General features: G+C 40.0%; 1 protein-coding gene across 4 annotated transcripts; it reads left to right on the top strand.

Annotated features, from left to right (window-relative positions):
* Positions 1-922: 922 nt before the first annotated feature.
* On the top strand, positions 923-26,336 carry chd4b (chromodomain helicase DNA binding protein 4b). Of its 4 annotated transcripts, none has more exons than XM_056258459.1 (40): positions 923-1,250; positions 1,862-1,925; positions 2,764-2,876; positions 3,389-3,658; positions 5,306-5,421; positions 5,557-5,852; positions 5,968-6,086; positions 6,380-6,500; positions 6,625-6,794; positions 6,965-7,213; positions 7,408-7,611; positions 8,107-8,318; positions 8,405-8,536; positions 8,643-8,739; positions 9,069-9,260; positions 9,970-10,170; positions 10,362-10,499; positions 10,965-11,086; positions 11,187-11,360; positions 11,656-11,797; positions 11,927-12,058; positions 12,153-12,270; positions 12,361-12,485; positions 12,599-12,691; positions 12,816-12,957; positions 15,649-15,818; positions 15,906-16,083; positions 16,853-16,939; positions 17,035-17,126; positions 17,209-17,342; positions 17,423-17,567; positions 17,672-17,828; positions 21,294-21,388; positions 21,544-21,772; positions 21,942-22,004; positions 22,086-22,250; positions 22,335-22,443; positions 22,824-22,956; positions 23,067-23,262; positions 25,576-26,336. In XM_056258459.1, exons 2-40 carry the CDS (start codon positions 1,877-1,879, stop codon positions 25,749-25,751), a joined length of 5,856 nt encoding a protein of 1,951 aa, XP_056114434.1. In that variant the 5' UTR covers positions 923-1,250; positions 1,862-1,876; the 3' UTR covers positions 25,752-26,336. The 4 variants fall into 4 exon arrangements, with proteins under 4 accessions (XP_056114434.1, XP_056114433.1, XP_056114432.1 ...); XM_056258458.1 differs by having other exon boundaries at positions 17,032-17,126; XM_056258457.1 differs by having other exon boundaries at positions 15,906-16,095.

Below are 26,336 nucleotides of genomic sequence, written 5' to 3'. Positions count from 1 at the left end.
GCTAATTGCTGTGATCTCATGTGAGTGACAGTTTGTCCCGCCCTTGCACCAGTAAACACGTCATCAGAGAAGAGATGGAATGTCGTTGCAAGTGGGAGGTGATGATATTTTGCTAAAAGATTAGGAGGGCACATGAATTAAAAAATAATAATAATGTGAACGGATACATGCAATATTACATACAAAATAAGAATAGTCCATTTTGATTTCATGGTGACTTTAAAAAGATCTACTTGGCCAAAACAAAACCAGTGATGCTTGAATGGATGAAAATATTACTTCTGCATTTCATTCCCTCTTACGGGAAGTCTCTTTGACCTGTTGTAATGTGCAGGTAGCTGAAGTGAAGTCAGCAAGTCACTGGAGTTCAGACAGTCCAAAAGTGTCATTTTGGGATTGTCACGGCACATCCAATTCATAAGAGTTAATGTTCATTTGACACTGCTTCCCACAAACTCATTACAGGAGTCAGACTTCGGTCTGATATCTGATTAACGAGAGGCAAAAAAGACTGCAGCACCTTGACATCTCATCACCTCTGAAGCTGTGAAGCGTCACTCTTGTAGTGTGTGGCGTTTGACAGATAGCCGAAGCGCACTACTTGTTAGCCCCTCTTCAAACCAGGTGCTCATGTGTTTTTTGTCACTCGTACACCAAAAACCCAGCCAGGTGGACAGACAGCCGCAGATTATTATGGTCTGTCGCCAGTGGCCTGGGGTTTCCCTGGAGACCATGTGACTGGTGTTGTGTTTTTTTTCTTCCCTCTCTTTTAGGAGTTGTGTTTATTATGGGATGTCAGAGCGGCCTGCTTATGACTATTATGGGATGTCAGAGAGGGCGGGAGGGGGCAGTGTCTCCATAGCAACGTGGTTGCTAAGGGGGCAGGGACTAAGAAAGGGGAAGGCAGTGTGTTCTTGGTGGTACTGTGTGCGAGGGGGAGATGATTATTATGGTCTGTAGGTTGCGAGGTAACTATGCAGAGTTGAGTGAGTGTTGTAGGGAGGGGGGAGCGTGCCTAGGATTATTATGGGATGTCTCTACCCCCCCACTGATTTCTTTGTGTGTATGAGGATGTTCGCTTCTGGTCACTGACGCTGGGGAAAGGGGAGAAGAGTGGACGACGTCTCCCAAAGATTCACACCTTTTCGGAGCTTCTTTTTATTTTCCAGTGATAGGTAGTAACTAACCTGCAGCTTTCGCGTCAGACTAAGCTGATCATACCGCCGAGTATCTACACCTTGGACTGACCTGTAAGTCAATTCCTCCCACCCACTTCCAACCGCCTGCATTAAAAATATACATACATTAAAAAATTCGTGTCCCTCGATGAGCTTTTTGTCATATCAGAAAACAGAAAACAAATAAACAAATCTAAAATTACGGGTAACTTACAACTGTTAGACACCGCGTCATAAAGGGCCAAATGGTGTTTGTCGGGGGCTTCGCGACCTCCGCGTGTTATTTTCAAGGAGGAAAGTTTTTAAGAATCGAATATAATCAGAAACGAAGGCAGATAAGCGCTTTAACTCAACTCATCTAGTCGGCTGCCATTTTCCCTGGATCACTTGACTCTGTTTGCTAGCTTTGCTAACTTGATTGACAGCTAAGTTGAGGCGTCTTTCGCTCGGACTGAACGAGAAACTTTACGAAAAAGGCCGAAATGACACGACTAACGTTACGTCAAACTCTTTTTAACCCTACACGCTGTGTGATGTTGTAGTTTTGTAATGCCACCATTGTTAATTTATTTTATTTTACCTTAACACAGCTAGCCTCCGCTGTCACTTGTTTCTCTCTCTGTCAACATGGGGTGCTGCTAAAAACCTGACCAAAATATTGTTGTTATTTCTATTTTATGAAGCGTCCTGACGGGAATATGTCAGGGAGTGAAGACGACCGGGACCATTTTGGACCCATGCGAGATGGTAAGGCTTTAGCTGTCCCGAGCAGAGTCTGGACCCTCATTTACCACATCATGTTATATAACCTCCCTAAATGAGCCCAACCATGTAAATGAACTGCTGACATATCAAATTGCGTCTGGACAAATGGCCATTTCTGCAAGGAGAACGCTGCTAGATTGAATGTTTTCTATTTTGCTTGAGCTGGCAAGCCACGTGTAACTGCATCATCCACCTATATAAAGCCAACTCTTTAGGTTATGATGCAGTAGTAGCCAGTTAGCTGCATGCAAAAGTCACATCACTTCCTGATTCACTGATCCGTAGTGAAAGCATCAGCTGTTAAAATAAAACATAAACCTTTTTGTTACAGACTCCTTTACCTTAGTATCATAGGAGCGAAAGTGGCTTGTTTTTGTACTTAAGCGTTCGTACCGGCGGAATATTGTTTAGCATCTAGTGTGTCAAATCCATTTGTTTTGCTTTCCTATTCTGGCCGCCCTCAGAAATGGCGTTGGTTGCGCATCCTATCAACAGAGAGCTTATAATAAATGAATGATTACCAAAGCAAGAGCCTTTTGCCCTAGTTTCACTCCTGCTGACATATTTGGACAATAGGTTCACATCTCGAGGCAGGAATGCACAACAATAATGTATTCTAAAGGCTTTAAACTGTGTTAATGGATCTAAATTGATTTGCCATATTTCCTCCAGTCATTATATTTAGTAAGGGTCATACAATTAGAATAAAAGTATTATATCAGTTCTGAAAGGATAGGAAGGACAGATAATCAAAATAAAGATGATTGTTCAGCTATAATTATTTTATGTTTGGTGTATGCTGTGTGTCTGCTTTGGACAGATGATGTGGATGAACAATTATCAGAGGCCGAGACTCCCAAATCCAAAAAGAAGAAGAAAGCAAAGAAAAGCCGTGAAAGCAGGAGCAGCAAACGACAAAAAGTCCTCAGAGAGGTTAGTAGAGCACCTCTTCAGTCCATATATATATATATATATATTATATATATATATGGACATATATACATATATATATATATATATACTTTTATTTAGTCAGGATGCATTAAATTAAATCAAAAGTCAAAGTACATACATTTACATTGTTATTGAATAATTTCTTAAGGACACTGAAGACTGAATTAAGATTTGCTATCACAGGAATAATTGAATTTGAAATGAAAAAACATTACTGTTTTTACTGTATTTTTGATCAAATAAATGCAAACTTGGTGTGCATAAGAGACTTCTTAAAAAAAACAATACAAAATCATACTGACCTCAAACATTTGAAAGGTAGTGTATGTCTGATGTCACCTCTACAGTGTCACATCAATCATAATTTGGCATTACCGTAACTGTTAAACATGTTAACATAAACACGTTTTAGAATCAAGCATTGAACTGAAGGGTTCTTTCCTGAATATATCTGATACTGTCACCTCTCCTTGGGTGGTTTCATGATCTAGGAGGTTCCTGTCAGCTCTCCTGAAGTCATGGAAGCAATCCGAATGGTAGAAGGCGAGGAAGAGGAGGAGGACAGAGTGATGCGATCTGAGAGTGAAGGGAGTGACTATGCTCCGAGCAAGAAGAAGAAAAAGAGATCCAGCTCCTCCAAGGAGAGGAAGAAGGGAGGTTCAGCGGGAGAAAAGGCTGGCGGCTCATCTGGAGGGAAAAGCAAACGTAAAGACCCAGAACCCGAGGAGGAAGATGATGATGACGATGATAATGAAGGACAGGTAAGGGGTAGCCGATGGGTCATCTATGGGACAAGGGATGCCATGCTTTATAAAAAAATGTTTTTGTTCACATATACAGAATTGGATTTTTGTATTGGATTACTTATGCTTTTAACAATCAGTGTTCCTTGTCCAAAGGACATTTCTGGAAAAATCCAATGTCAAGCCCTGCCCTGTCCTTTCTACATTGTTGCCACAATAAATACGGATTTTAAGCTTTGCTTGTAAAGTTTTCATCAGCTAATGTTATATTTTGTACTTTTTCCTTACACTAATGTTACACTACCATTCAAAATTTTGGATTGTTAAGATTATTAAATGCTGTTCAAAGGAGTCTCTTACTATCTTTGTGGAAAACACAATACTTCTTTTAGAAATAGAATTTATTTGAAATAGAAATATTTTGTAACATTGTAAGTGTCTTTACTGTCACTTTTGATCAATTTAATGCATCCTTGCTGAGTAAAGGCATTCATTTCTTTAAAAAAATGTTTTTGGATAAAGGTTCAGGTCAGATGATATTATATACACTCACCGGCCACTTTATTAGGTACACCTGTCCAACTGCTCGTTAACACTTAATTTCTAAGCAGCCAATCACATGGCGGCAACTCAGTGGGATTTTCACGCACAACCATCTCTAGGGTTTACAGAGAATGGTCCGAAAAAGAAAAAACATCCAGTGAGCGGCAGTTCTGTGGGCGGAAATGCCTTGTTGATGCCAGAGGTCAGAGGAGAATGGCCAGACTGGTTCGAGCTGATAGAAGGGCAACAGTGACTGAAATAACCACTCGTTACAACCGAGGTATGCAGCAAAGCATTTGTGAAGCCACAACACGCACAACCTTGAGGCGGATGGGCTACAACAGCAGAAGACTCCACCGGGTACCACTCATCTCCACTACAAATAGGAAAAAGAGGCTACAATTTGCAAGAGCTCACCAAAATTGAACAGTTGAAGACTGGAAAAATGTTGCCTGGTCTGATGAGTCTCGATTTCTGTTGAGACATTCAGATGTTAGAGTCAGAATTTGGCGTAAACAGAATGAGAACATGGAACCATCATGCCTTGTTACCACTGTGCAGGCTGGTGGTGGTGGTGTAATGGTGTGGGGGATGTTTTCCTGGCACACTTTAGGCCCCTTAGTGCCAATTGGGCATCGTTTAAATGCCACGGCCTAGCTGAGCATTGTTTCTGACCATGTCCATCCCTTTATGGCCACCATGTACCCATCCTCTGATGGCTACTTCCACCATGTCACAAAGCTCTAATCATTTCAAATTGGTTTCTTGAACATGACAATGAGTTCACTGTACTAAAATGGCCTCCACAGTCACCAGATCTCAACCCAATAGAGCATCTTTGGGATGTGGTGGAACGGGAGATTCGCATCATGGATGTGCAGCCGACAAATCTGCGGCAACTGTGTGATGCCATCATGTCAATATGGACCAAACTCCCTGAGGAATGCTTCCAGCACCTTGTTGAATCTATGCCACGAAGAATTGAGGCAGTTCTGAAGGCAAAAGGGGGTCCAACCCGTTACTAGCATGGGGTACCTAATAAAGTGGCCGGTGAGTGTATATGGCTACCTTTTTATGATTGCATTCTCCAGTGTTTGTCATCTGTTATTCTCTTTTCTCCAGCCCAAATCTTCCTCTCAGCTATTAGCAGACTGGGGAATGAAAGACATCGACTACACCTTCACCCAGGAGGACTACACCTCTCTCACCAATTACAAAGCTTTCAGCCAGTTTGTCAGGTAGAGCAGTTCTGCTTCTTTGACTTTCTGTTTTTGTCCCATATCTATTGTCACCTCATGTAAACATCCATATAATATTCTATAGTTGTCAGGTGACTGATCTGAAATGTCTTTTTCATTTCTTCTCTTGTTTAGACCTCTAATAGCTGCTAAGAACCCTAAGATCGCTGTGTCAAAGATGATGATGGTTTTAGGAGCTAAATGGCGAGAGTTCAGCACTAATAATCCCATGCGAGGCTCAGCTAGTGCTAACGCAGCCCTGGCAGCTGCCAACGTAGCTGCTGCAGTGGAGAGTATGGTGACCAGGGTGGATGGAGGAGGGGCGGCACCCACAGCCACGCCCACATCAACAGCAGCTCCTGCTGCACTACCCCCACCCCAGCAGCCCCCAGCGGTCCCCCTGCGGAAAGCCAAGACCAAAGAGGGCAAAGGTCAGATGAGAGAGGGAGTTTATTTTGAAGGTTTTTTTGGGGACCAAAAGTGTATTTATTATATGTATTTTTTTTAATTACTCAACTTTTTGTGTCGTGTATGTATCTACTCTAGGCCCAAATGCACGTAGAAAGACCAAGTCCACTCCAAAGCCCCAGGACAAAAAGTCTAAAGCGAAGAAAGTGGCTCCACTCAAGATTAAACTGGGAAATTTCAAGAGAAAGCGTTCCTCTGTATGCATCTATTCCTTATATGCTTACATATATTAGCTAATTTATACAGTACAATACATTATTATACACATTTTCTTAATATTATTAGTTAATATATTAATATCATAGTTAAAAATTATATTACAATATTTAATTATATATAATTATGTTAAATAAATGCATGTTCGTACAAATCCCAAACTGTTGAACGACACTGCATATATATTAAATTATACATGTATTCCTTATTTGTATGGCATCACTAACATCACTTACTTGTTTTGTACCCCTTCACCCATGGTTTCTTTTCTCAGAGCGGTGAGGATGATGATGGTGAGAGTGATTTTGACAGTTTCTCAGTAAGTGATGGATCCAATAGTCGGGGCAGCCGTTCCAAGAGTAAGAAGTCCAAAAGCTCCAAGAAGAAGAAGAAGGGTGAGTCAAAGAGAGCGAAAACTCAAATTACTCTGCTGAACACACATGCTATATTGAACACACTTTACAAGTTTGGACACTTTCCAGCCATTTATATTTGATCTAAGCCCTCCTTCTTTCATAGTGGATGAGGATGCCGATGGCTATGAGACCGATCATCAGGACTATTGTGAGGTGTGTCAGCAGGGTGGTGAGATCATTTTGTGTGACACCTGTCCGAGAGCCTATCACATGGTGTGTCTAGATCCTGACATGGAGAGAGCCCCAGAGGGCACCTGGAGCTGCCCCCACTGCGTAAGTACATTCAAACATGTTCAGAATGAATGTATGTCCTTTCCTCAAGCTGCTCTGGGCTCATTGAGTAAAAATTATATTCTGTGTGTGTGCACTAGTTCTCTACATTCCATTGATATTTAATGACTAAAGTTTCTGTTGATTATGCATTATTTATGTCTCTCTCTCAGGAGAAGGAGGGTATTCAATGGGAGGCTCGTGAGGAGAGTTCTGAAGGTGAGGAGGAGAATGATGATGGGAGGAGGGATGAAGGAGAGGTAGAAGAGGAAGACGATCACCATATGGAGTTTTGTCGGGTTTGCAAGGATGGAGGAGAGCTGCTATGCTGTGACACATGCCCCTCGTCTTACCACTTACACTGTCTTAACCCTCCCCTGCCAGACATCCCCAATGGAGAGTGGATCTGCCCACGCTGCCTGGTGAGAGAGGAATAATATAGTGTGTTAGTCCAAGTCTATCCTTTGGATTTGGTTTTCTTGAGATTTTATCTTCGTAGATGTCATTGCTGAAATATATAGGATCAACATTACTGAATCCCAATTAACATTTATTTATTTTTGCTTGTTTGTTTAATTCTACAGAACAAATATAATATAATATCTTGTTTTCTCAGAGTGCTCCACTGAAAGGCAAAGTCCAGAAAGTTCTGACCTGGCGCTGGGGTGAAGCCCCTCCCCCCATGCCCGTGCCTCGGCCTGTAGACCTCCCAGCTGATGCTCCAGATCCTCCTCCTATGATTGGTCGGAAGGAGAGAGAGTTCTTTGTGAAGTGGTGCAACATGTCTTACTGGCACTGTTCTTGGGTCCAGGAACTACAGGTAATGCACAAATAAAAACGCACACAATGTCTTGTAAGTAGAAATGTAATATTCTAGCAGATATGATTAACTAATTATTTTCTTGTTTTGGCTGATATTAAATCTATACGTTTTTGTCTAAATAAATGAAAAATGAAACCCTTGATAAATAATAAATCGACTGTTTTAAATTCTAAATTACATGTAAATTATCACTGTTTTTGCACATTAACTTTAAGTCAATGTCAGATCACGGCAAGAGTAATCTAAATGTAAAAATAGAGAAAATGAACATGCACATTTAACAAATTATTTATAATACCTCTAATAGCCGGTATGGTACCGTTATATTGTGCATCCCTTGTTATATTGTCCATCTTTGTAAGTCAAGAACATAAAAGTAGTTATACACTCTTATATGCCCAATTGCACATTAAATCGTGCATTTGTTTATATGAGCATGTTTACTAGTAAAATTGTCCAATCAGGTATGTCTTTTTCTCTCTCTCGTCACAGTTGGAGCTGAACTGCCAGGTAATGTTCCGTAACTATCAGCGGAAGACAGATATGGAAGAGCCCCCCAATCTAGAGATGGGTGCTGAGGGAGATGAGGATAAGAGCTGTAAGAGGAAGAATAAAGATCCCTTCTATGCCCGTATGGAGGATCAGTATGGACGCTTTGGAGTAAAGATGGAGTGGCTCCTCATCCACCGCATATTAAATCACAGGTGAGGGTGTTCAGATGTTCGAAATCTTTTGAAGAACAACATCTGCTCAACTATTTGGACATTCATTTCTCCGTTCTCTCTGGCAGTGTGGATAAGAAGAATAATGTTCACTATCTGATCAAATGGAGAGATTTACAGTATGATCAGTCAACCTGGGAGTGTGAAGACATGGACATCCCAGACTTTGAGACCTTCAAACAGCATTACTGGAACCACAGGTACATGCACACAGGACTCTGCAGTATATACACGCATACACCCTACTATGAAACAATGTTGCAGCTATAATTTAATCGACATATCTTCTTACTTTCTGTTTGTCAGGGAGTTGATGCTTGGAGAGGAGGGCAGACCAGGTAAAAAGATAAAGAAGGTCAAAGTGAGGAAGACAGAGAGGCCTCCTGCTAATCCTGTTGTGGATGTAAGGAATTTTGGAACAACTCAAATCAACTTCTGTCTACTATATAAGATGGAATTTGTAATACTTTACACATTTAGGTCGGAGCCATGGTTTTGCACTGGAAGTTATTTAATGCAAATACATACCATGGCCGCTTTTGTTTCTGTCCTGTTCCCCACTTTTTCCCCGTAATTTTCTGTTATCTCAAGTCTAACCATTAATATAATTATCAGTAAGGCCAAAAATTGCACATATAGATTGTTTGAAAACATTGTTTAAAAGCCAAAGAAAATATATGAATAGGTTTTGACTGTCAATGAACTAATATTCTTCCTGTCTCTTACTTTCAGCCCACTATAAAGTTTGATAGGCAACCGGATTATCTGGACTCTACGGGCGGCACACTTCACCCATACCAGCTGGAGGGACTGAACTGGTTGCGTTTTTCTTGGGCTCAGGGCACAGATACCATCCTGGCTGATGAGATGGGTCTTGGAAAGACTGTTCAGACTGCTGTCTTCCTCTACTCGCTCTACAAAGAGGTGTGTTTTCTTACAAATATATAAGTACACTATCGCTCAAAAGATTTGGGTCGGTATGAAAATGTTTTTCAAAAAAAGCCTCTTGTGCTCTCCAAGGCTGCATTTCTTTTAAATAAAAATGACAGTAAAAACAGTATTATTACAATTTAAAATAACTGTTTTCTATTTTAATATATTTTGAAATGTAATTTATTCCTGTGATGGCAAAGCTGAATTTTCAGCAGCCATTATTCCAGGCTTCAGTGTCAGTGATCCTTCAAAAATTATTCTAATATGCTGATTTGGTGCTTCAGAAACCATTTTCATTATTATAAAGGTTGAAACAGTTGTGCTGCATAATATTATTCTAGAAATCATGATACATTTTTTAACCAAGATTCTTTGGTGAACTGTAAGTTCTAAAGAACAATTTGAAGTTGAAATCTTTTCTAAGTGTAAAAGTCTGTATGTGACGTTTGATCAATTTAATGCTACTTTGCTGAATAAAAGAATGAATTTCTTTCAAACAAAAAAAAAAGCTTACTGACTTCAAAGTTTTAAACAGTAGTGGAATTTTCTTTCTTGTATTATTAAATCACTTTGATTCATTGGTTTTACAGATATAAATGGTCTCTAGGAAGACATGGATGTTTATCATAAAATGTATTATTTATATGTATTGTGGCTTTAAAGTAAATAATGTGGTATATTTGGTAATGGTTTCTCTCAGGGTCACTCGAAGGGGCCCTTCTTGGTCAGTGCCCCTCTGTCCACTATTATTAACTGGGAGAGAGAGTTTGAGATGTGGGCCCCAGACATGTACGTTGTCACTTATGTGGGTGATAAAGACAGCAGAGCTGTCATACGAGAGAATGAATTCTCCTTTGAGGACAACGCCATCCGCGGTGGGAAAAAGGCCTCCAAAATGAAGGTATGAATCACAGAGGAAAGGAGGGGAAGAGTTGGTACAATAGCTTATAATCAGAGAGAACTAGTAACCATAACCGTAAACATGTAGGTTCATGTAAATCTTTGCCACATCTGCTGTGTGATTTGATGATATCGCCATTGTCTTTATCTGTCTACTCTGCGTGGTTCCTGAAACTCTCTTCATCTGTGCAGAAAGAGGCTGCTGTGAAGTTTCATGTGCTGTTGACGTCCTATGAGCTCATCACAATTGATCAAGCCATCCTGGGCTCCATTGACTGGGCTTGTCTTGTGGTAGATGAGGCCCATAGACTGAAAAATAACCAGTCAAAGGTAAGATCCATGTGTCAGACCCCTGACACAGCAAAGTATTTACTACTTTAAGGAATTTTTCATCCAAAAATTCAAATTCTGTCATCATTTACTCACCCTTGTGTAGTTCCAAAATCCCAACCTGTATGACTTTGTTTCTTTCACTAACTCAATGATTGGTTTGCAGCCGATATCAGCCCACTGAGGTTATAAGTTCTTACATTTGAGCTTTTTTTTTTTCCTCAAAAAAAGCTATCGAATAAGTTCAGAAGACTTTTTCAGAGGACTACTTTTATGGTGCTTTTGCATATTCTTTGAAGAAAGTCATACAAGTTTGGAGCAATATGAGAGTGAATAGATGATGACAGAACATTGATTTCTGAGAGATCTATTCTTTAAATTTTATGATAAACAAGTCTTGGATGTAAAACTAACACACACACTCTCTCTCTCTGTCTCTCTCTCCTTTCTCCCCCCCTCTCTCAGTTCTTTCGTGTGTTGAATAACTATCCTCTTCAGCATAAGCTGCTGTTGACAGGGACACCTTTACAGAACAACCTGGAGGAGCTCTTCCATCTGCTCAACTTCCTCACACCTGAGAGATTCAAGTAAGTGTGTGTTCTGGATAAGTGAGTGCAATGATGATTTTTGTGTGCCCTCAGTTTTTTTTTTTGACATTGTTCGGTACCAAATATGTGTGCGTTTCAGTAATCTGGAAGGTTTCCTGGAAGAGTTTGCTGACATAGCTAAAGAAGACCAAATTAAGAAACTGCACGACATGTTGGGTCCACACATGCTCAGAAGACTTAAAGCTGATGTCTTCAAACACATGCCCTCAAAAACTGAGCTCATCGTGCGTGTGGAGCTCAGCCCCATGCAGAAGTACGAGACTTGTTCAGTAATTGTCAATGAATGTTCTGTTTGAGATTCTGCACATTTCTTCTAATTTTTCACTCAGACTGATTTGCGCCACCTGCTGGACAACATCTGTTATTTACAGCATCTATCATTGTACTGCATGACTGACAGTTTGATGATTCTGTTTACTCGGAGTCTGTCTATATAAAATATAGTTAAATGGGCCTTATTAGAATGTTTAATGTTCTTTTATTACATTTACTGGAGGCTTTTTAAATGGCAATAGCCTCTGATTCGATTTTCTGTTTTTCTGGGACAGGAAATATTACAAGTACATCCTGACACGCAACTTTGAAGCTCTGAACACTCGTGGTGGAGGAAACCAGGTTTCTCTGCTCAATGTGGTCATGGACCTGAAGAAATGCTGTAACCACCCCTACCTTTTTCCCACAGCTGCTAATGTGAGCTTCCATTCACTCACTCTCAACTACCATTTTACAGTAGAGATGGGGGAACTGACAGCTTTTAGGTTTTAAATTAATAACAACAATACTTCTTAATGGGTGATTGATATGGGTCTCATTTTGCAGGAAGCCCCTAAAATGCCCAATGGCATGTATGATGGCAGTGCCCTCACAAAGGCTTCTGGGAAACTGATGCTTCTGTTTAAGATGCTGAAAAAACTGAAGGAGGGTGGACATAGAGTCCTTATATTCTCACAGGTACACACACATGCCAGAAACACACACAGATTACAGATATACTCAGAATAAAACTACAGTATATACTCTAATATACTTAAATCTACTGTTGTAGATGACAAAGATGTTGGATTTGCTGGAAGACTTCCTGGAGAACGAGGGATACAAGTATGAAAGGATAGACGGAGGGGTGACTGGAGGGATGAGACAGGAAGCCATCGATAGATTCAATGGTGAGGGGATAATGCCAGCCATAACAGCGGTTTGATCAACATTATGGATGTTTTGTTTTGATCAAAAATGTCTATTTCCTCTCATTGCAGCTCCTGGCGCTCCTCAGTTTGTTTTCCTCCTGTCCACCAGAGCAGGGGGTTTGGGCATCAATTTGGCAACTGCTGACACTGTTATTATCTACGACTCAGACTGGAACCCGCACAATGACATCCAGGTAGAGACGATGTGAAATACCTGATGCTAAAACTATCAAACACCTGCATCTCTGTGAGAGACTATGTGGACAAACTCTTTCTGACACTGTCTCTCTCCTGTTGTCTTTCTCAGGCATTTAGCAGGGCTCATCGTATTGGTCAGAATAAGAAGGTCATGATCTATCGATTTGTCACTAAAGCATCTGTTGAGGAGAGAATTACACAGGTGAGATATGAAACAGTGGTTTGAAACTGTTTAAAACCCAGGCAAATACAAAACTATGTAGAAAAACACTTAACAATCAAACACTACCCCTTGTAAAAGTCATCGCATCACCCTTGTGTCTCAGGTGGCAAAGAAGAAGATGATGTTGACCCACCTGGTGGTGCGGCCCGGTCTGGGCTCCAAGGCTGGATCCATGTCCAAACAAGAATTGGATGACATCTTAAAGTTCGGCACAGAACAGCTTTTCAAATATGAGCTCGGAGAGGGTGAGAAAAACACTGTTTTAAGTAATACTTCATCTTCTAAACATGATCTTGATTTGAGATCAGAAAGTGGAATAGACATTTGACAGAACAATAATGACGTTTAAATGCAGCCGAACTTTGGCTACAGTAATTAACAGATGTTCAGCTCGTAGTTAAGAGTTTATGTGTGACTTGTTTTGTGGATCAGTCAGTATCGGATATAATAATAAAAAATCCTCTACGTAAGTGGCTGTGGTGAGTACAGTAATGAGTACAGTTTCGCTCTGATGCCTCAGTAGGTTCAAAATAAAATGCGTGGCAACATCTCTTTATAATGGGCCAGGGCAAATGTTAAAAGTAAACATCTGATATGGTAAATAAAATAAAATCCTAGTGTTGAGCCCTGGGCTGTTGGGGAGACGAGGGGAGCAAGGATTGTGTGTTCTGCAAAGAGAGTTGGGGTTAAATAAATAATTTTGCAATGTGCTGCTGTTGCTGCTGGTCAAGCAAATGTTTGTGCTTTGTTTCTGTTTGATATAATTGTAAATATATCTATTAAAATACTAATATTCTGGTCTATAACTCCTCCCCGAACATCCCGCTGTCCTGTATCTTGCTCTCTCTCATTGGCTGTAGGTCATCGCCGATGTAGTTTTCAGTCAGAACACATTCGCACAGCAGGATTTGAAGCGCCGAGGTCCAGATATTTAGCATGCCAAATATCTCACGGGCGTCGGCGACTGATTGGCGATTCCCTCAGATCGCGTCTTTGATAGTTCACACTGCGTGATTGTCCCTCATGTGAACGAGCAGCACCGATTTGCCTATGATTTCGGGCATTTGTCGGCGATCTCACAAAACCTGTCGGCGAGCGAAAATCGGGCCTAAAATCGTTCTGTGTGAACTCTGCATAGAGGCTGACATTTGCCTAGGGTGTGAGTATCACGTGACTCGTGTTGCATCAATAGCAAATACAACCCATTATAATCACTTACGATGTCTATACTGGATACACGTTCAGGTTCTGACATACTCCACACACTTGAGTCTGTCAACAACAGGACAAATAGATAAGTGAAAAAACGTCCGCCTTGCCGCGCCCAGTTTAAACAACTCGATTGCGTCTCTGTGCAGACCTCAGAAGGATTCCAGCGTCGGTAATAATAGTAGCCGTTTACTGACATGCCTTAAAGTAGCCGTTCTTTAAAAACGGATAATTTCAGACAGAGGGTCAGAATGAAGGTTGAAAATAATCGATTTTCTGCATTTACTGTATGTATATTTATACAGTGTATATATATATATATATATATATACACTCACCGGCCACTTTATTAGGTACACCTGTCCAACTGCTCGTTAACACTTAATTTCTAAGCAGCCAATCACATGGCGGCAACTCAGTGCATTTAGGCATGTAGACATGGTCAAGACAATCTCCTGCAGTTCAAACCGAGCATCAGTATGGGGAAGAAAGTTGATTTGAGTGACTTTGAACGTGGCATGATTGTTGGTGCCAGAAGGGCTGGTCTGAGTATTTCAGAAACTGCTAATCTACTGGGATTTTCACGCACAACCATCTCTAGGGTTTACAGAGAATGGTCCGAAAAAGAAAAAACATCCAGTGAGCGGCAGTTCTGTGGGCGGAAATGCCTTGTTGATGCCAGAGGTCAGAGGAGAATGGCCAGACTGGTTCGAGCTGATAGAAGGGCAACAGTGACTGAAATAACCACTCGTTACAACCGAGGTATGCAGCAAAGCATTTGTGAAGCCACAACACGCACAACCTTGAGGCGGATGGGCTACAACAGCAGAAGACTCCACCGGGTACCACTCATCTCCACTACAAATAGGAAAAAGAGGCTACAATTTGCAAGAGCTCACCAAAATTGAACAGTTGAAGACTGGAAAAATGTTGCCTGGTCTGATGAGTCTCGATTTCTGTTGAGACATTCAGATGTTAGAGTCAGAATTTGGCGTAAACAGAATGAGAACATGGAACCATCATGCCTTGTTACCACTGTGCAGGCTGGTGGTGGTGGTGTAATGGTGTGGGGGATGTTTTCCTGGCACACTTTAGGCCCCTTAGTGCCAATTGGGCATCGTTTAAATGCCACGGCCTACCTGAGCATTGTTTCTGACCATGTCCATCCCTTTATGGCCACCATGTACCCATCCTCTGATGGCTACTTCCACCATGTCACAAAGCTCTAATCATTTCAAATTGGTTTCTTGAACATGACAATGAGTTCACTGTACTAAAATGGCCTCCACAGTCACCAGATCTCAACCCAATAGAGCATCTTTGGGATGTGGTGGAACGGGAGATTCGCATCATGGATGTGCAGCCGACAAATCTGCGGCAACTGTGTGATGCCATCATGTCAATATGGACCAAACTCCCTGAGGAATGCTTCCAGCACCTTGTTGAACCTATGCCACGAAGAATTGAGGCAGTTCTGAAGGCAAAAGGGGGTCCAACCCGTTACTAGCATGGGGTACCTAATAAAGTGGCCGGTGAGTGTATATAATACATGTCATGACCCCTTTAAAATACCGCCAATGCATGTAAAGCACTTCTAGTACTAGACAATGTGGAAAATAAATAAATAAATACAAAAATGGAATCATCGAATTAACAGGCTCGATACAAGAAAGGGACAAAGTAAAGATTAAAATCAATTCTAAAACAAGTAAATATCTCTCATCCAGGTGACAATAAGGAGGAAGACGGCAGTGTGATCCACTATGATGACAAGGCCATTGATCGGTTGTTGGATAGAAACCAAGATGCAACAGACGACACAGAGCTGCAGAGTATGAATGAATACCTCAGCTCCTTTAAAGTGGCCCAGTATGTGGTCAAAGATGAGGAAGAGGAGGTAAGTTTGTGTGGGATTGTGACTGTGTGCGTGGTGTGTTTATGTCATATGTATCTATATGTATATCTTATGGTATGTCTTCGTCAGGAGGAGGATGTGGATAGAGAGATCATTAAGCAGGAAGAAAGTGTAGATCCTGATTACTGGGAGAAACTGTTGCGCCATCATTATGAGCAGCAGCAGGAAGATCTCGCTCGTCACTTGGGCAAAGGCAAACGGCCACGCAAACCCGTGAACTACAACGATTGCTCACAGGAGGACAGAGGTAGTAGACGGGGTACAGGCGCATTTTAAGCTTTTTACTATTTCCCTGTATGTTCGTGAGTAGTTGCATGTGTGTTGTATGGATGAAGATGAACTTGTGTGGTTTTAGGTCTGGTAGATTAATTTTTGTGTGTTGTGTAATATCTGTAAATCATTTCCAATGAAAATAATGTCTCATGTTTAAAATAATTCCTTTATTTTTTGAAATTATTATATTTATAGTTTTTTTTTTTCTAATAATTTTGGGTGTTTGTTGTTTGGATGTACACTACCAGTCAAAAGTATGGACACACTTGCCCATTCTTTATTAATAACTTCTTTTAGCATTTATTTAATAATATTGAAGTCGTCGAAAATATAAAATTAAAATATGGGAATTATGTTGTATGTGCTAAATTTTTTAACAAAGCAAAACTTACATATGATGAAAAAATAAAGTAATTTTCTTTTTTATAGGAAAACAGTTTTATTTACAAAATCTTGTAATTTATGGCATAATTTGTACATTTTATATTGTTTTTAATGAGTTTAATTATTATACATGTATAGAAACAAAATATAATACTAAATTAGAGCATTTAGGCATAAGCCTTTGGACTGAATTCATTTCTTGCCATCTTAAAAACCTTTATCTAGTGTGTCCAAAAGTTTGACCTTTTTGTTGTAGATGTCAGCATGATTTTGTTTTTTGTCCCCTCAAATTAAATATTTTCTTGCCAAGAGAACTCAAGTGCTCAATAAAATATTGCCCCTCTCATTTGTGTTCTCAGACTGGCAGGATGATCAGTCTGATAACCAATCGGATTACTCTGTGGCTTCAGAGGAGGGTGATGAGGACTTCGATGAGCGGTCTGAAGGTAAAGAATGAAATTAAACCATCTTTATCTGAATAAGCAGTTATTATACAGATATATATTTGTATTGACATAGTCCTCTTTTTTTGTGTTTGCAGCAAACTCCCGAAGACCAAGTCGCAAAGGCTTGAGGAATGATAAAGACAAACCACTGCCCCCCCTACTGGCCAGAGTGGGAGGAAACATTGAGGTACAACTTCACTTACCTTTTAAATTGTTTCAACTATTCCCTCCACATACTCAGTTATACTTAACCTCTCTCTCCTCATTAGGTGTTGGGCTTCAATGCTCGACAAAGGAAGGCCTTCCTGAATGCAGTGATGCGTTATGGGATGCCTCCCCAGGATGCCTTCACCACCCAGTGGCTTGTTAGAGACCTGCGAGGCAAATCAGAGAAGGAGTTCAAGTGAGTCTGACATTCCCTCCAGAGGATTTCTTGTCAATTATTTTAACTTCATTTACTTGAGCACTCTCTCTGTTTTTTAGGGCATACGTGTCCCTCTTTATGCGTCACCTGTGTGAGCCAGGCGCCGACGGGGCAGAAACATTTGCTGATGGCGTTCCACGGGAAGGACTGTCAAGACAACACGTTCTCACACGCATAGGTGTGATGTCACTGATCCGCAAGAAGGTTTGCGAAGTTATGATCGCTAGTGCTTTAGTGGTAAATAGAGAGCTATTTGATTCTGTGAATGACAGTGGCGTTATGTGATTGACTGTTTTAAACTCCTACAGGTGCAGGAGTTTGAGCATGTCAATGGTCAGTGGTCAATGCCCTGGATGAAAGAACAGGAGGAAAGCAAAAGAGCGGCGGCCATTGCAGCGGGAGAAGATCCAAAAACACCCTCTACAGGGACGCCTGCAGATACCCAGCCCAACACACCAGCAACAGGTACACGCATGCATATCAGTGTTGTTATTGTTATTGCTAAAACTATTTTAAAATTATTTGAAATAAAGCTGAGATATAATAAAATAAAATATAAATATTTGATGAAAAACTGTTTGCCTTGTTATTACCTTGTTGGTTCCTTGGCAAATAACTGAAATTAAGTTAAGTTGAAGTACTAAAATTACTAAAATAAAAATTTAAATAAAAAAAACTAATATAAACATCAAAAGCACTGGCATAGCAAATATTTTGTTATATTATAATTTTGCTCCTAATTTTGTTTTGGAGATCTTCTACAACAGGTTTGGGTTAGGGTTGTGCGATGTCTACCAATTTGGCATCAGACGATGTGTACAGTGAAACATCGCGATGGACGATGATATCGGGAGGAGGGGCGGGGCTAACATTCAAATTTTTCACTTAAGCAATAAGCCCCGCAAAGCCGTGTTTTACAGTGGATTTAGAACAGCTAAGGGGCGTAGGCACAACGCGGAGATATTTTCCTCTACATCTCATCAGCAATTTTGATTTTGGCACGCTCTGCAGCAGCTGAGCACTAAGAGCGAATGTACAGTGACGTGACAGAACTGCCAGATTCACACTGTGCTTTCGCGCTGTGGCTGGCGCTGAGCCAGAGACGGACGCGCTCACCGCTTGTCATATATCACAACTATTCAGTGTTTTTAACCACATAATGTTTATTTTAGGTTTCAGACATTTAAATACATATAATATATAGCAAAACAATACATTTATAGTTTGTAAAATACACAATGGAAGCAGCAATAACAACCCATTCACATATATTTCCCGACGGGTTTTATTCATATCAGACACACAGTGTAAGTAACTATAAAGTCAACTCTATTCTTCTCCCAGTTCACCGGCCATGTATTTCGGGAGAAATTGATGAATTCCCGTGCTGTAATAAACCCAAAATCGCGATACTGGCTTAACATTGTGATGTCTGTCAGCCATCACGATGGACGATGATATCGTCTATCGGCACAACCCTAGTTTGGGTTACATGTATCAAAGGTCAAAAAACATTTCATTTTCTCATAATATAATTGGACATCACCACATTTTTTCATTGATTCTCAAACGACTCGACGGATGAATCAGTCTCTCTAAATCCCTCCTTTCTGCGAACCTATATTTTGCTCTGATTGGCCAGATGGCCCAGTCTGTTGTGATTGGTCTTCCGCTTACAGCACATGTTTCGAAGCTAAATGCCCATTACCATAAACTTCAGCTCCGGAGGCTTCCTAAAGCTCAGCGATTGTACACACTGTAAAGACAGTAATGATGACGTCGATTTTACCATATCCATCTGAGTGCATGTCCGATGCTGAAACATTGGAAGAACTAGTTATTCAACCTCCATCGCAAGTACAACGTGAGCAGGACGTTTCTCAATGATACACTACTCAGTTTGACGTCCATCATGAGATGTTGCAACTAATTCCTCACCATCATCATTAACAAGTGAATGTCCATCAACAAACCGGTGTATATTTCTAATTTATTGCGCTGCACATGCAGGAACTGTATCAACAGCACATTGCTCAATCCTTTTTCATTACTCAAAGTAGTAAGTACTACAGACAATCTGCATTAATAGACACAGTTTTAGGTAATAGTGGCCCACAGCTGATTTGCAGAAGTATTTCAGTGAGACTGTAAAATGCCGCCTGAGGGCTGGTCAAGTTGTTCGCCGTCAGTCAACGTGCAACATAGGCAGGCATTATGCAAATGTATTTTCTAGTGACGTAGAACCGTCACGCAGTAGGATATGAATCGATTCAGAATCGATTCTTTCTTTTGGGAGACAATAACTTTACTTATCATGCACTTTCGACAACTTTGCAGAATGTTTACATTCACAAACAGCTATATTACACACTCCATGAAAGGGAATGTTCTAAAATCCATAATAGGGGCACTTTAAAATTCAAACCATTGTTTTATGGGACACGAAGTCAAAAACATCTAGTAAATATCATGTCCTTGTATTAGGGGTATAACGGATCATAGTTGATCCCTACGGACCAGGCCCTACATGTGAAACGCGTGATTTGCGGATTTATTTAAAAATGTTACCATCATAAGAGTGAAAGTTTTTCATTTGCACGTGCTTATAAGTCTTGCCAGTTTAAACATTTAAACGATTTTAAACCATTCAAGCGTAAGAATAGGGGAAAGAGAACTCAATTTGCTTCCCAGACGCTATTTTTTGTGCAGTGCACACACCATGAGGGAGCCGCACACAGAGAGCCGCATTTCAGATTGAGTTCTTGAGTTCTCTTTCGCGTCTCCTTATACTTGAATGGACAAATACAGACAAAATGATCTCAAAATTACCATCTCAGCAAGTATTCTAGTGAACATGGTTATGTCACAGTTACATCTCAAGTGAACATAAAGAGGTGAGAAAGAAATCGGATGTGTATCATTATATTGGATCTGTGCATGTATGTCAGCAGCCTATAAATACCTCCTTCTGTCTGTGTCATTAATATTAATAATATTAAAAAAAAAACAGCTTTAATAAAGATTAATCTATTTAAAGGTGCACTGTGTAATATTTAGGAGGATCTGTTGACAGAAATGCAATATCATATACATAACTATGTTTTCAGTGGTGTTTAAAGACCTTACATAATGAACCGTTATGTTTTTATTACCTTAGAATGAGCAGTTTCTATCTACATACACGACTGGTCCCCTTACATGTTAAGTCGCCATTTTGCGCTGTCATGTTTCTACAGTAGCCCTAAACGGACAAAAGCGTTTCGTCACTATGTTGTTCTTTGTGCAAAGAAACTAGCTAAAGTCAGCGAATAAAACACTGACACAATGATGAAAAAGTAACAATAATATTCGCAATAACATTTCGTTTTATTGAATAGTTAAGTAAACATAACTTCTTACTTCATCTTTGTAAAGAAATCTCATTGCTAAACTGGCTACTCTGCTGTCTCAGACAACAACATCTTTTTCTGTCGGCCACCGTAACTTGTGTTGGTTGCAAAAAATCACACACTGCACCTTTAATTTATACTGTGAACACTCTGCAGTGTTCTTTTACATTCAATTATTCCTTTACTGTACCTGAATACTACTGTTAGACCTTACTTTATTTGTAACTTTGTTCTTTTGTATTTATCTAAGCTTGTACTTGTTCTTATTTCATTCCTGATCCTGACTGTTCATTTGTCTTTAATAATATTTTAACTTTATTAGTTGGGGGTAGTAGTTTTTCCTTTGGTATAAACTGCTCTTTAAGTAATAATTGTTGTCTACCAAAAGTCATGTGGTCCTGTGAACATGAAGAAAAAAACATTTTCAGATCATTTGACCTTTTTATGAGAAGTTGGAAGTTGAAATGAGAAGTAAGATTTGACTAGTATCTATGTGCAGCAAATAGTTACGCATTAATCTGACTCTCTTTTATCCAAACAGAAGACCTTTCCAAAGGCGAAGATGTAAAAGAGCTGGAGGAGAAGATGGAGGGGGATGGAGAGAAGGAGACGAAAGGGCTCAGACAGGAGGATGAGGTACTTGTTATTTACAGTCTCACTTTTTCACTTCATCTTCCTGTTTCTATTCTCTGTATTTTTAAACACTTTCCTTTTGTAAACACCTGCCTGTCTCACTTTGTCTTTCTTCATGTCTCCAACTGTCATTCTCACGTTCCTTCTTTTTTTCTCAGATTATTGAGATTCCTGATGAAGGTGAGAAATCCTCCAGTCCAGCAAAGAAAGAAGAAAAAAAAGAAAGGGAGAGAGAGGCCACCTCACCATCAGCAGAAAAGGATGTAGAAAATGAGAAGGATGGAGAGAAAGAGGAGAAGTCCACCGAATCGAAGAAAAACTCATCTTCAGATGTCAAAGCTGAAAGTTCAGATGCCACATGCAGTGTAGACACATCCAAAACCAAAGGTGAAGCACTGAGCACTACCTAAAATGGCCAATTTAAATATTTATTTGCGATTTGATTAGACATTCATTTGTCTTATAATTAAAATCTGATTTAATATCCACTTTCATTCCATGAAAACTCTAGTAAAGGTCCCATGAGTGGCATTAATACTTTCTTACTCCATTGCAGAAGAATCTTCTGAAGAGAAAACAGAAAAAATGGACACCAGCCCAGCAAGAGATGAGAAGAAAGGTACATACTAACACAAGTAACACACCTTTATACCACACATAACTGTTACAATCAATAATGTCTTTTTCTCTCTTCAACCAGAGCCAAAAGACGAGAAAGACAGAGTGAAGTCAGAGGACTCTGCTAAGCTGCAAAACGGAGAGAACACCAAAGAGACAAGTGGAGGAGGGGATGGAGTGAGTGAGGAGAAGAAGAAAGCAGTGAAGCAGAGGTTCATGTTTAACATCGCTGACGGAGGTTTCACAGGTACACTGGGAATTTACTGTCTGTGTGTATATGTGTATGTGCTGGTGAATTTTGAATCAATGATCTCTCTGTTTCTCTCTCCAGAGCTTCACTCTCTCTGGCAGAATGAAGAGAGAGCCGCCACGGTCACCAAGAAGACTTACGAGATCTGGCATCGTCGCCACGACTACTGGCTGCTGGCTGGTATCATACAGTATCCTTGACATATTAACGTCATTTTATTGATCATTCTTTTTAGTACCGATACAGCAATAAATTTGCTTGCATCACTGAAAGGAATATGTCTTTTAGTGAATTTTTATTGTTTGTATTATTCAAAAATGTACCACCAATCAGAAGTTATATTTATTATGACCATTATCTGTAAATGACAGTGTCATTCTATCCAGTAGTCATGGAAACTGAAATAAATCAATTTCCAGGAATTATGTAGTGGCCAAGAAATATCAAATGAATCAAAAGTATCCTCTACTAAGAATCAAGTAGAAACTTGTTACATTTAACTGCTGTTATAATTTTATAGATTCCTGTTCCTAATTTTATAGATTATGTCCTTAATATCTGTGCCATCAGCCACGGCTATGCTCGCTGGCAGGATGTGCAGAATGACCCGAGGTTCGCCATACTCAACGAGCCCTTTAAGGGAGAGATGAGCCGAGGAAACTTCCTTGAGATTAAAAACAAGTTCCTTGCTCGCAGGTTTAAGGTTAGAGATGTATAGAAACTACAAAACTTATGCTCACTGCCTTCTTTGTTTTTCTTAGAGCTACATTTGTTGGCTCTTCTTTCAACTGCATCATTTATGTCTGTGTTTAGCTGTTGGAACAAGCTCTGGTGATTGAGGAGCAGCTCAGACGTGCTGCATATCTAAACATGACAGAGGACCCCTCTCACCCCTCCATGGCACTCAACACACGCTTCAGTGAGGTGGAGTGTCTGGCGGAGTCACACCAGCACCTCAGTAAAGAGTCCATGTCAGGAAACAAGCCTGCTAATGCAGTTCTACACAAAGGTACAACAACTCACATAACGCTGTACAGCACAACATAATCACCACTCAGCTTTGCACACACTTTTGCAATGCAGAGAAATACACAAATAAGTGAAATACAAAATAGCAATGATTATTTCGAGCAGTCAGGGAAAAAGGATTTACATTACAAAAATGAATACTATTTATTTCACATTTGATTCTGGATCTTTTAACAAAAGTTGGTTATCACATTTTTAGTGAATTGTTAGTCTAAATCTGAATCTGAATCTATTAATTAAGCAAATTAAATTAAAGTAACAACAGGTAGTTTTTTGCTCTCGGGCTCCCCCTACAGTTGGGAAACAGTATTGTCCTCTACTACTGTCGTAAACTCTGTCATCCTACATGCACGTGCAATTGTTGACAACCAGGATAGCCCTGAACACTGTAGGAGGAGGTCACATGCAGGTGTTCTGCTTGCGTCGCGTGTGAAATGTCTTCATCCCAGGTACAGTGGCATATATTTCAGCATGTCATATGAATATAATTTCATGGGTTTTTATTTTTTTTCTAACGACAAATGATCGCGATGCTCACGTTTACAAGCCAGCGTCATTATAGTAGCCTAGTCTATTGGTTACCGTTTTACTGGATCTATATGATACTTCAATGCAATGTTTGAGTGGTTGATAATAACCATATATCGTCAATATTATAATATCAAGCTACCATAAATGAATCTGCAAATTTTACAAATCGATTTGCATTATAGCTTGAGGCAAGACAAATAAACAAATATCACAGACATGTTAGGTATCCTAAAATATGATTTTATTAATAATCTTCCTCCTTTCTTTGTACATGTTGAGTAGACTACACTTTTTAGGTCAAACATTTGCTATTTGCATTTCATCGATTGCAAAGTTCAAATCAGAACGAGAATACTAGCGATAGCTAACCATCAAAAACTAGAATATCGTTTACTAGCTACCAGATTGATAATTCGCTACTACTCTAGCGAATTAGAGAGGTTAGAGAGAGGCATTCTTTTTTCGATGGAGGGTTCGATGCTCCCTGCACACGCAAGGTCTCTCGCTCGCTTTCTCTCTCTGCCGTCCGCGCGCGTTGGAGCACAGTCTCTGTCTCGCGTGCGCGCTCGCTCTAGATTCCGGGAGATTTGAACTAATTTGCGGTATAACTTGTCGATCACGAGTGGCTCAACAGGTAGATCTATAGATAAACTCATCTTTCAGGGATTTGACCGACCGGGTTGACAATTTAGCGTGAGAAACCGGGGGTGTGGCGTACGTGTGAGCGTGTGAAACCAATCAAATGCGGGTGTCTCACGGCCAATGCGTGAGAGTTGGCAGCTCTGCAATGTTGATCCTCGTTCTGCCTTTAACGCGATCACTTTCTCTTTTTGCTTTGCTCCGATAAAACCTTTGCTTTCTTGTTTTTCTGTGCTGCTTCGGCCATGACTATAACATTTGGCTCGCAAGTCCGATTTTAAGGAAGTGGGGGTGGTGGTGGAAGTGACGTATATGCCGTAAAGCAGTCGAATTTTGTAGTTCTCTTTGTTCGCCGGTTACTACCCGAAACCCGAAGTTTAAAAGTACGATTAAAAACGCTACAGACCCCGTCAGGCTATGGCAGACGTGTCATTCAACCTATTGTAAGTCGATGTACCATCACAAGAGACTTGGAAATATATTATGAAGGTTGAAAAGTTACCTGTTGTTACTTTAAAATCAGAATTTAAAAATTATTTAAATGTGAATCCAAATCTAATTGAATTTGAATCCAAATCAAATATGAATCCAAATCAGTCAGATTTAAATTGAATTTGAAATCTAATCAAATATAAATCTAAATCAAATAGAATTTGAATTAAAATCCAGTAAGATTTAAATTGAATTTGAATCCACGTCTAATTGAATTTGAATTAAAATCTATTTCAATTTGAATCCAAATCAAATATGAATCTAAATCTGTTTGAATATCAATCCTAATAAAATATGATTCTAAATCAAATGAAGTGTTATAAAAATACATTTGAAATCAAATCGAATTGTGAGGTGCTAAAAGGCTACCAGTCCTAATTATTATACAAATCTTCGTACAGCTACTTTCACAGCTTAACACTGTTTCCAACGCAGCACTGCTCAAATCCACAAAAATTCACACTTTATTTAGTATCTCAATATAGCTTTACAGACCACATTTGGCTTGATTATTACATCCTGTAGCTTTATTGAATGTTGAGACTGATTCATTTAATTGCTTAAAATATTCAAATAAATGGAGACGTGTTCAAAAATCTCCACCATTCTCAATCACCATTCTTTCTGTAAGTTCTCAAACAACTGGAGGAGCTGCTCAGCGACATGAAGGCAGATGTCACCCGGCTCCCAGCAACCATTGCTCGAATACCGCCCGTTGCTGTGCGGCTGCAGATGTCAGAAAGAAGCATCCTTAGCAGGCTGGCTAGCCGAGGACCGGAGGTCACACAGACGCAGGCGCCACGCTGATGACCCCTGGATGAATTTTTCACCCATACCTCTCATAAGTCACGATGAGGAATCATCTCACATACATACAGACATGCACCTGGGTCAGGTGATCAGATCCGTTGTATATTTCTGAAATGAGTTCAAGCTGCCCACACTAGTTTGGACTGAAGGAGAGTGGAGTGGTTCCTATATCTAGCACACTGTGGTTCCCTAACATTTCCTGTTAAATTCAATTTAGAGGCATTCCACCCCCTTCATTAAAAAATCCTCTGAACACACACCTACTGACCTGAGATATGTGTACGTATGTTAGCATACACAGCACCCAAATTATTCTCCAATAGAAATCCAGTTCAGGTTTTTCAGGTCACCTGATCTGCACTGTAGTAGTCAATGCAGGACAAGGTTGAAGAGCTGGTATGGATTTCTGCTTTGCGTGGAATGGATCTTTGCAGTGGGGAATCTTTCCTCCTCGGGTGTGTATTATGTTGTAATTCACACTAGTTGAATCACTGTTTTTTGTGCATTTCCACAAGCTTGAATTTCAAATGCCTGTTTAAACCCTTAAACATCTGGTTTCCAACCAGATACAACCTAAAATCA

This window comes from Rhinichthys klamathensis, unplaced genomic scaffold (genome assembly GCF_029890125.1).
Source record: "Rhinichthys klamathensis goyatoka isolate OS25496 unplaced genomic scaffold, OSU_Roscu_1.1 h1tg000152l_1, whole genome shotgun sequence".
Taxonomy (NCBI): Eukaryota; Metazoa; Chordata; class Actinopteri; order Cypriniformes; family Leuciscidae; genus Rhinichthys; species Rhinichthys klamathensis.
This window is presented reverse-complemented; position numbering and strand designations above follow the sequence as displayed.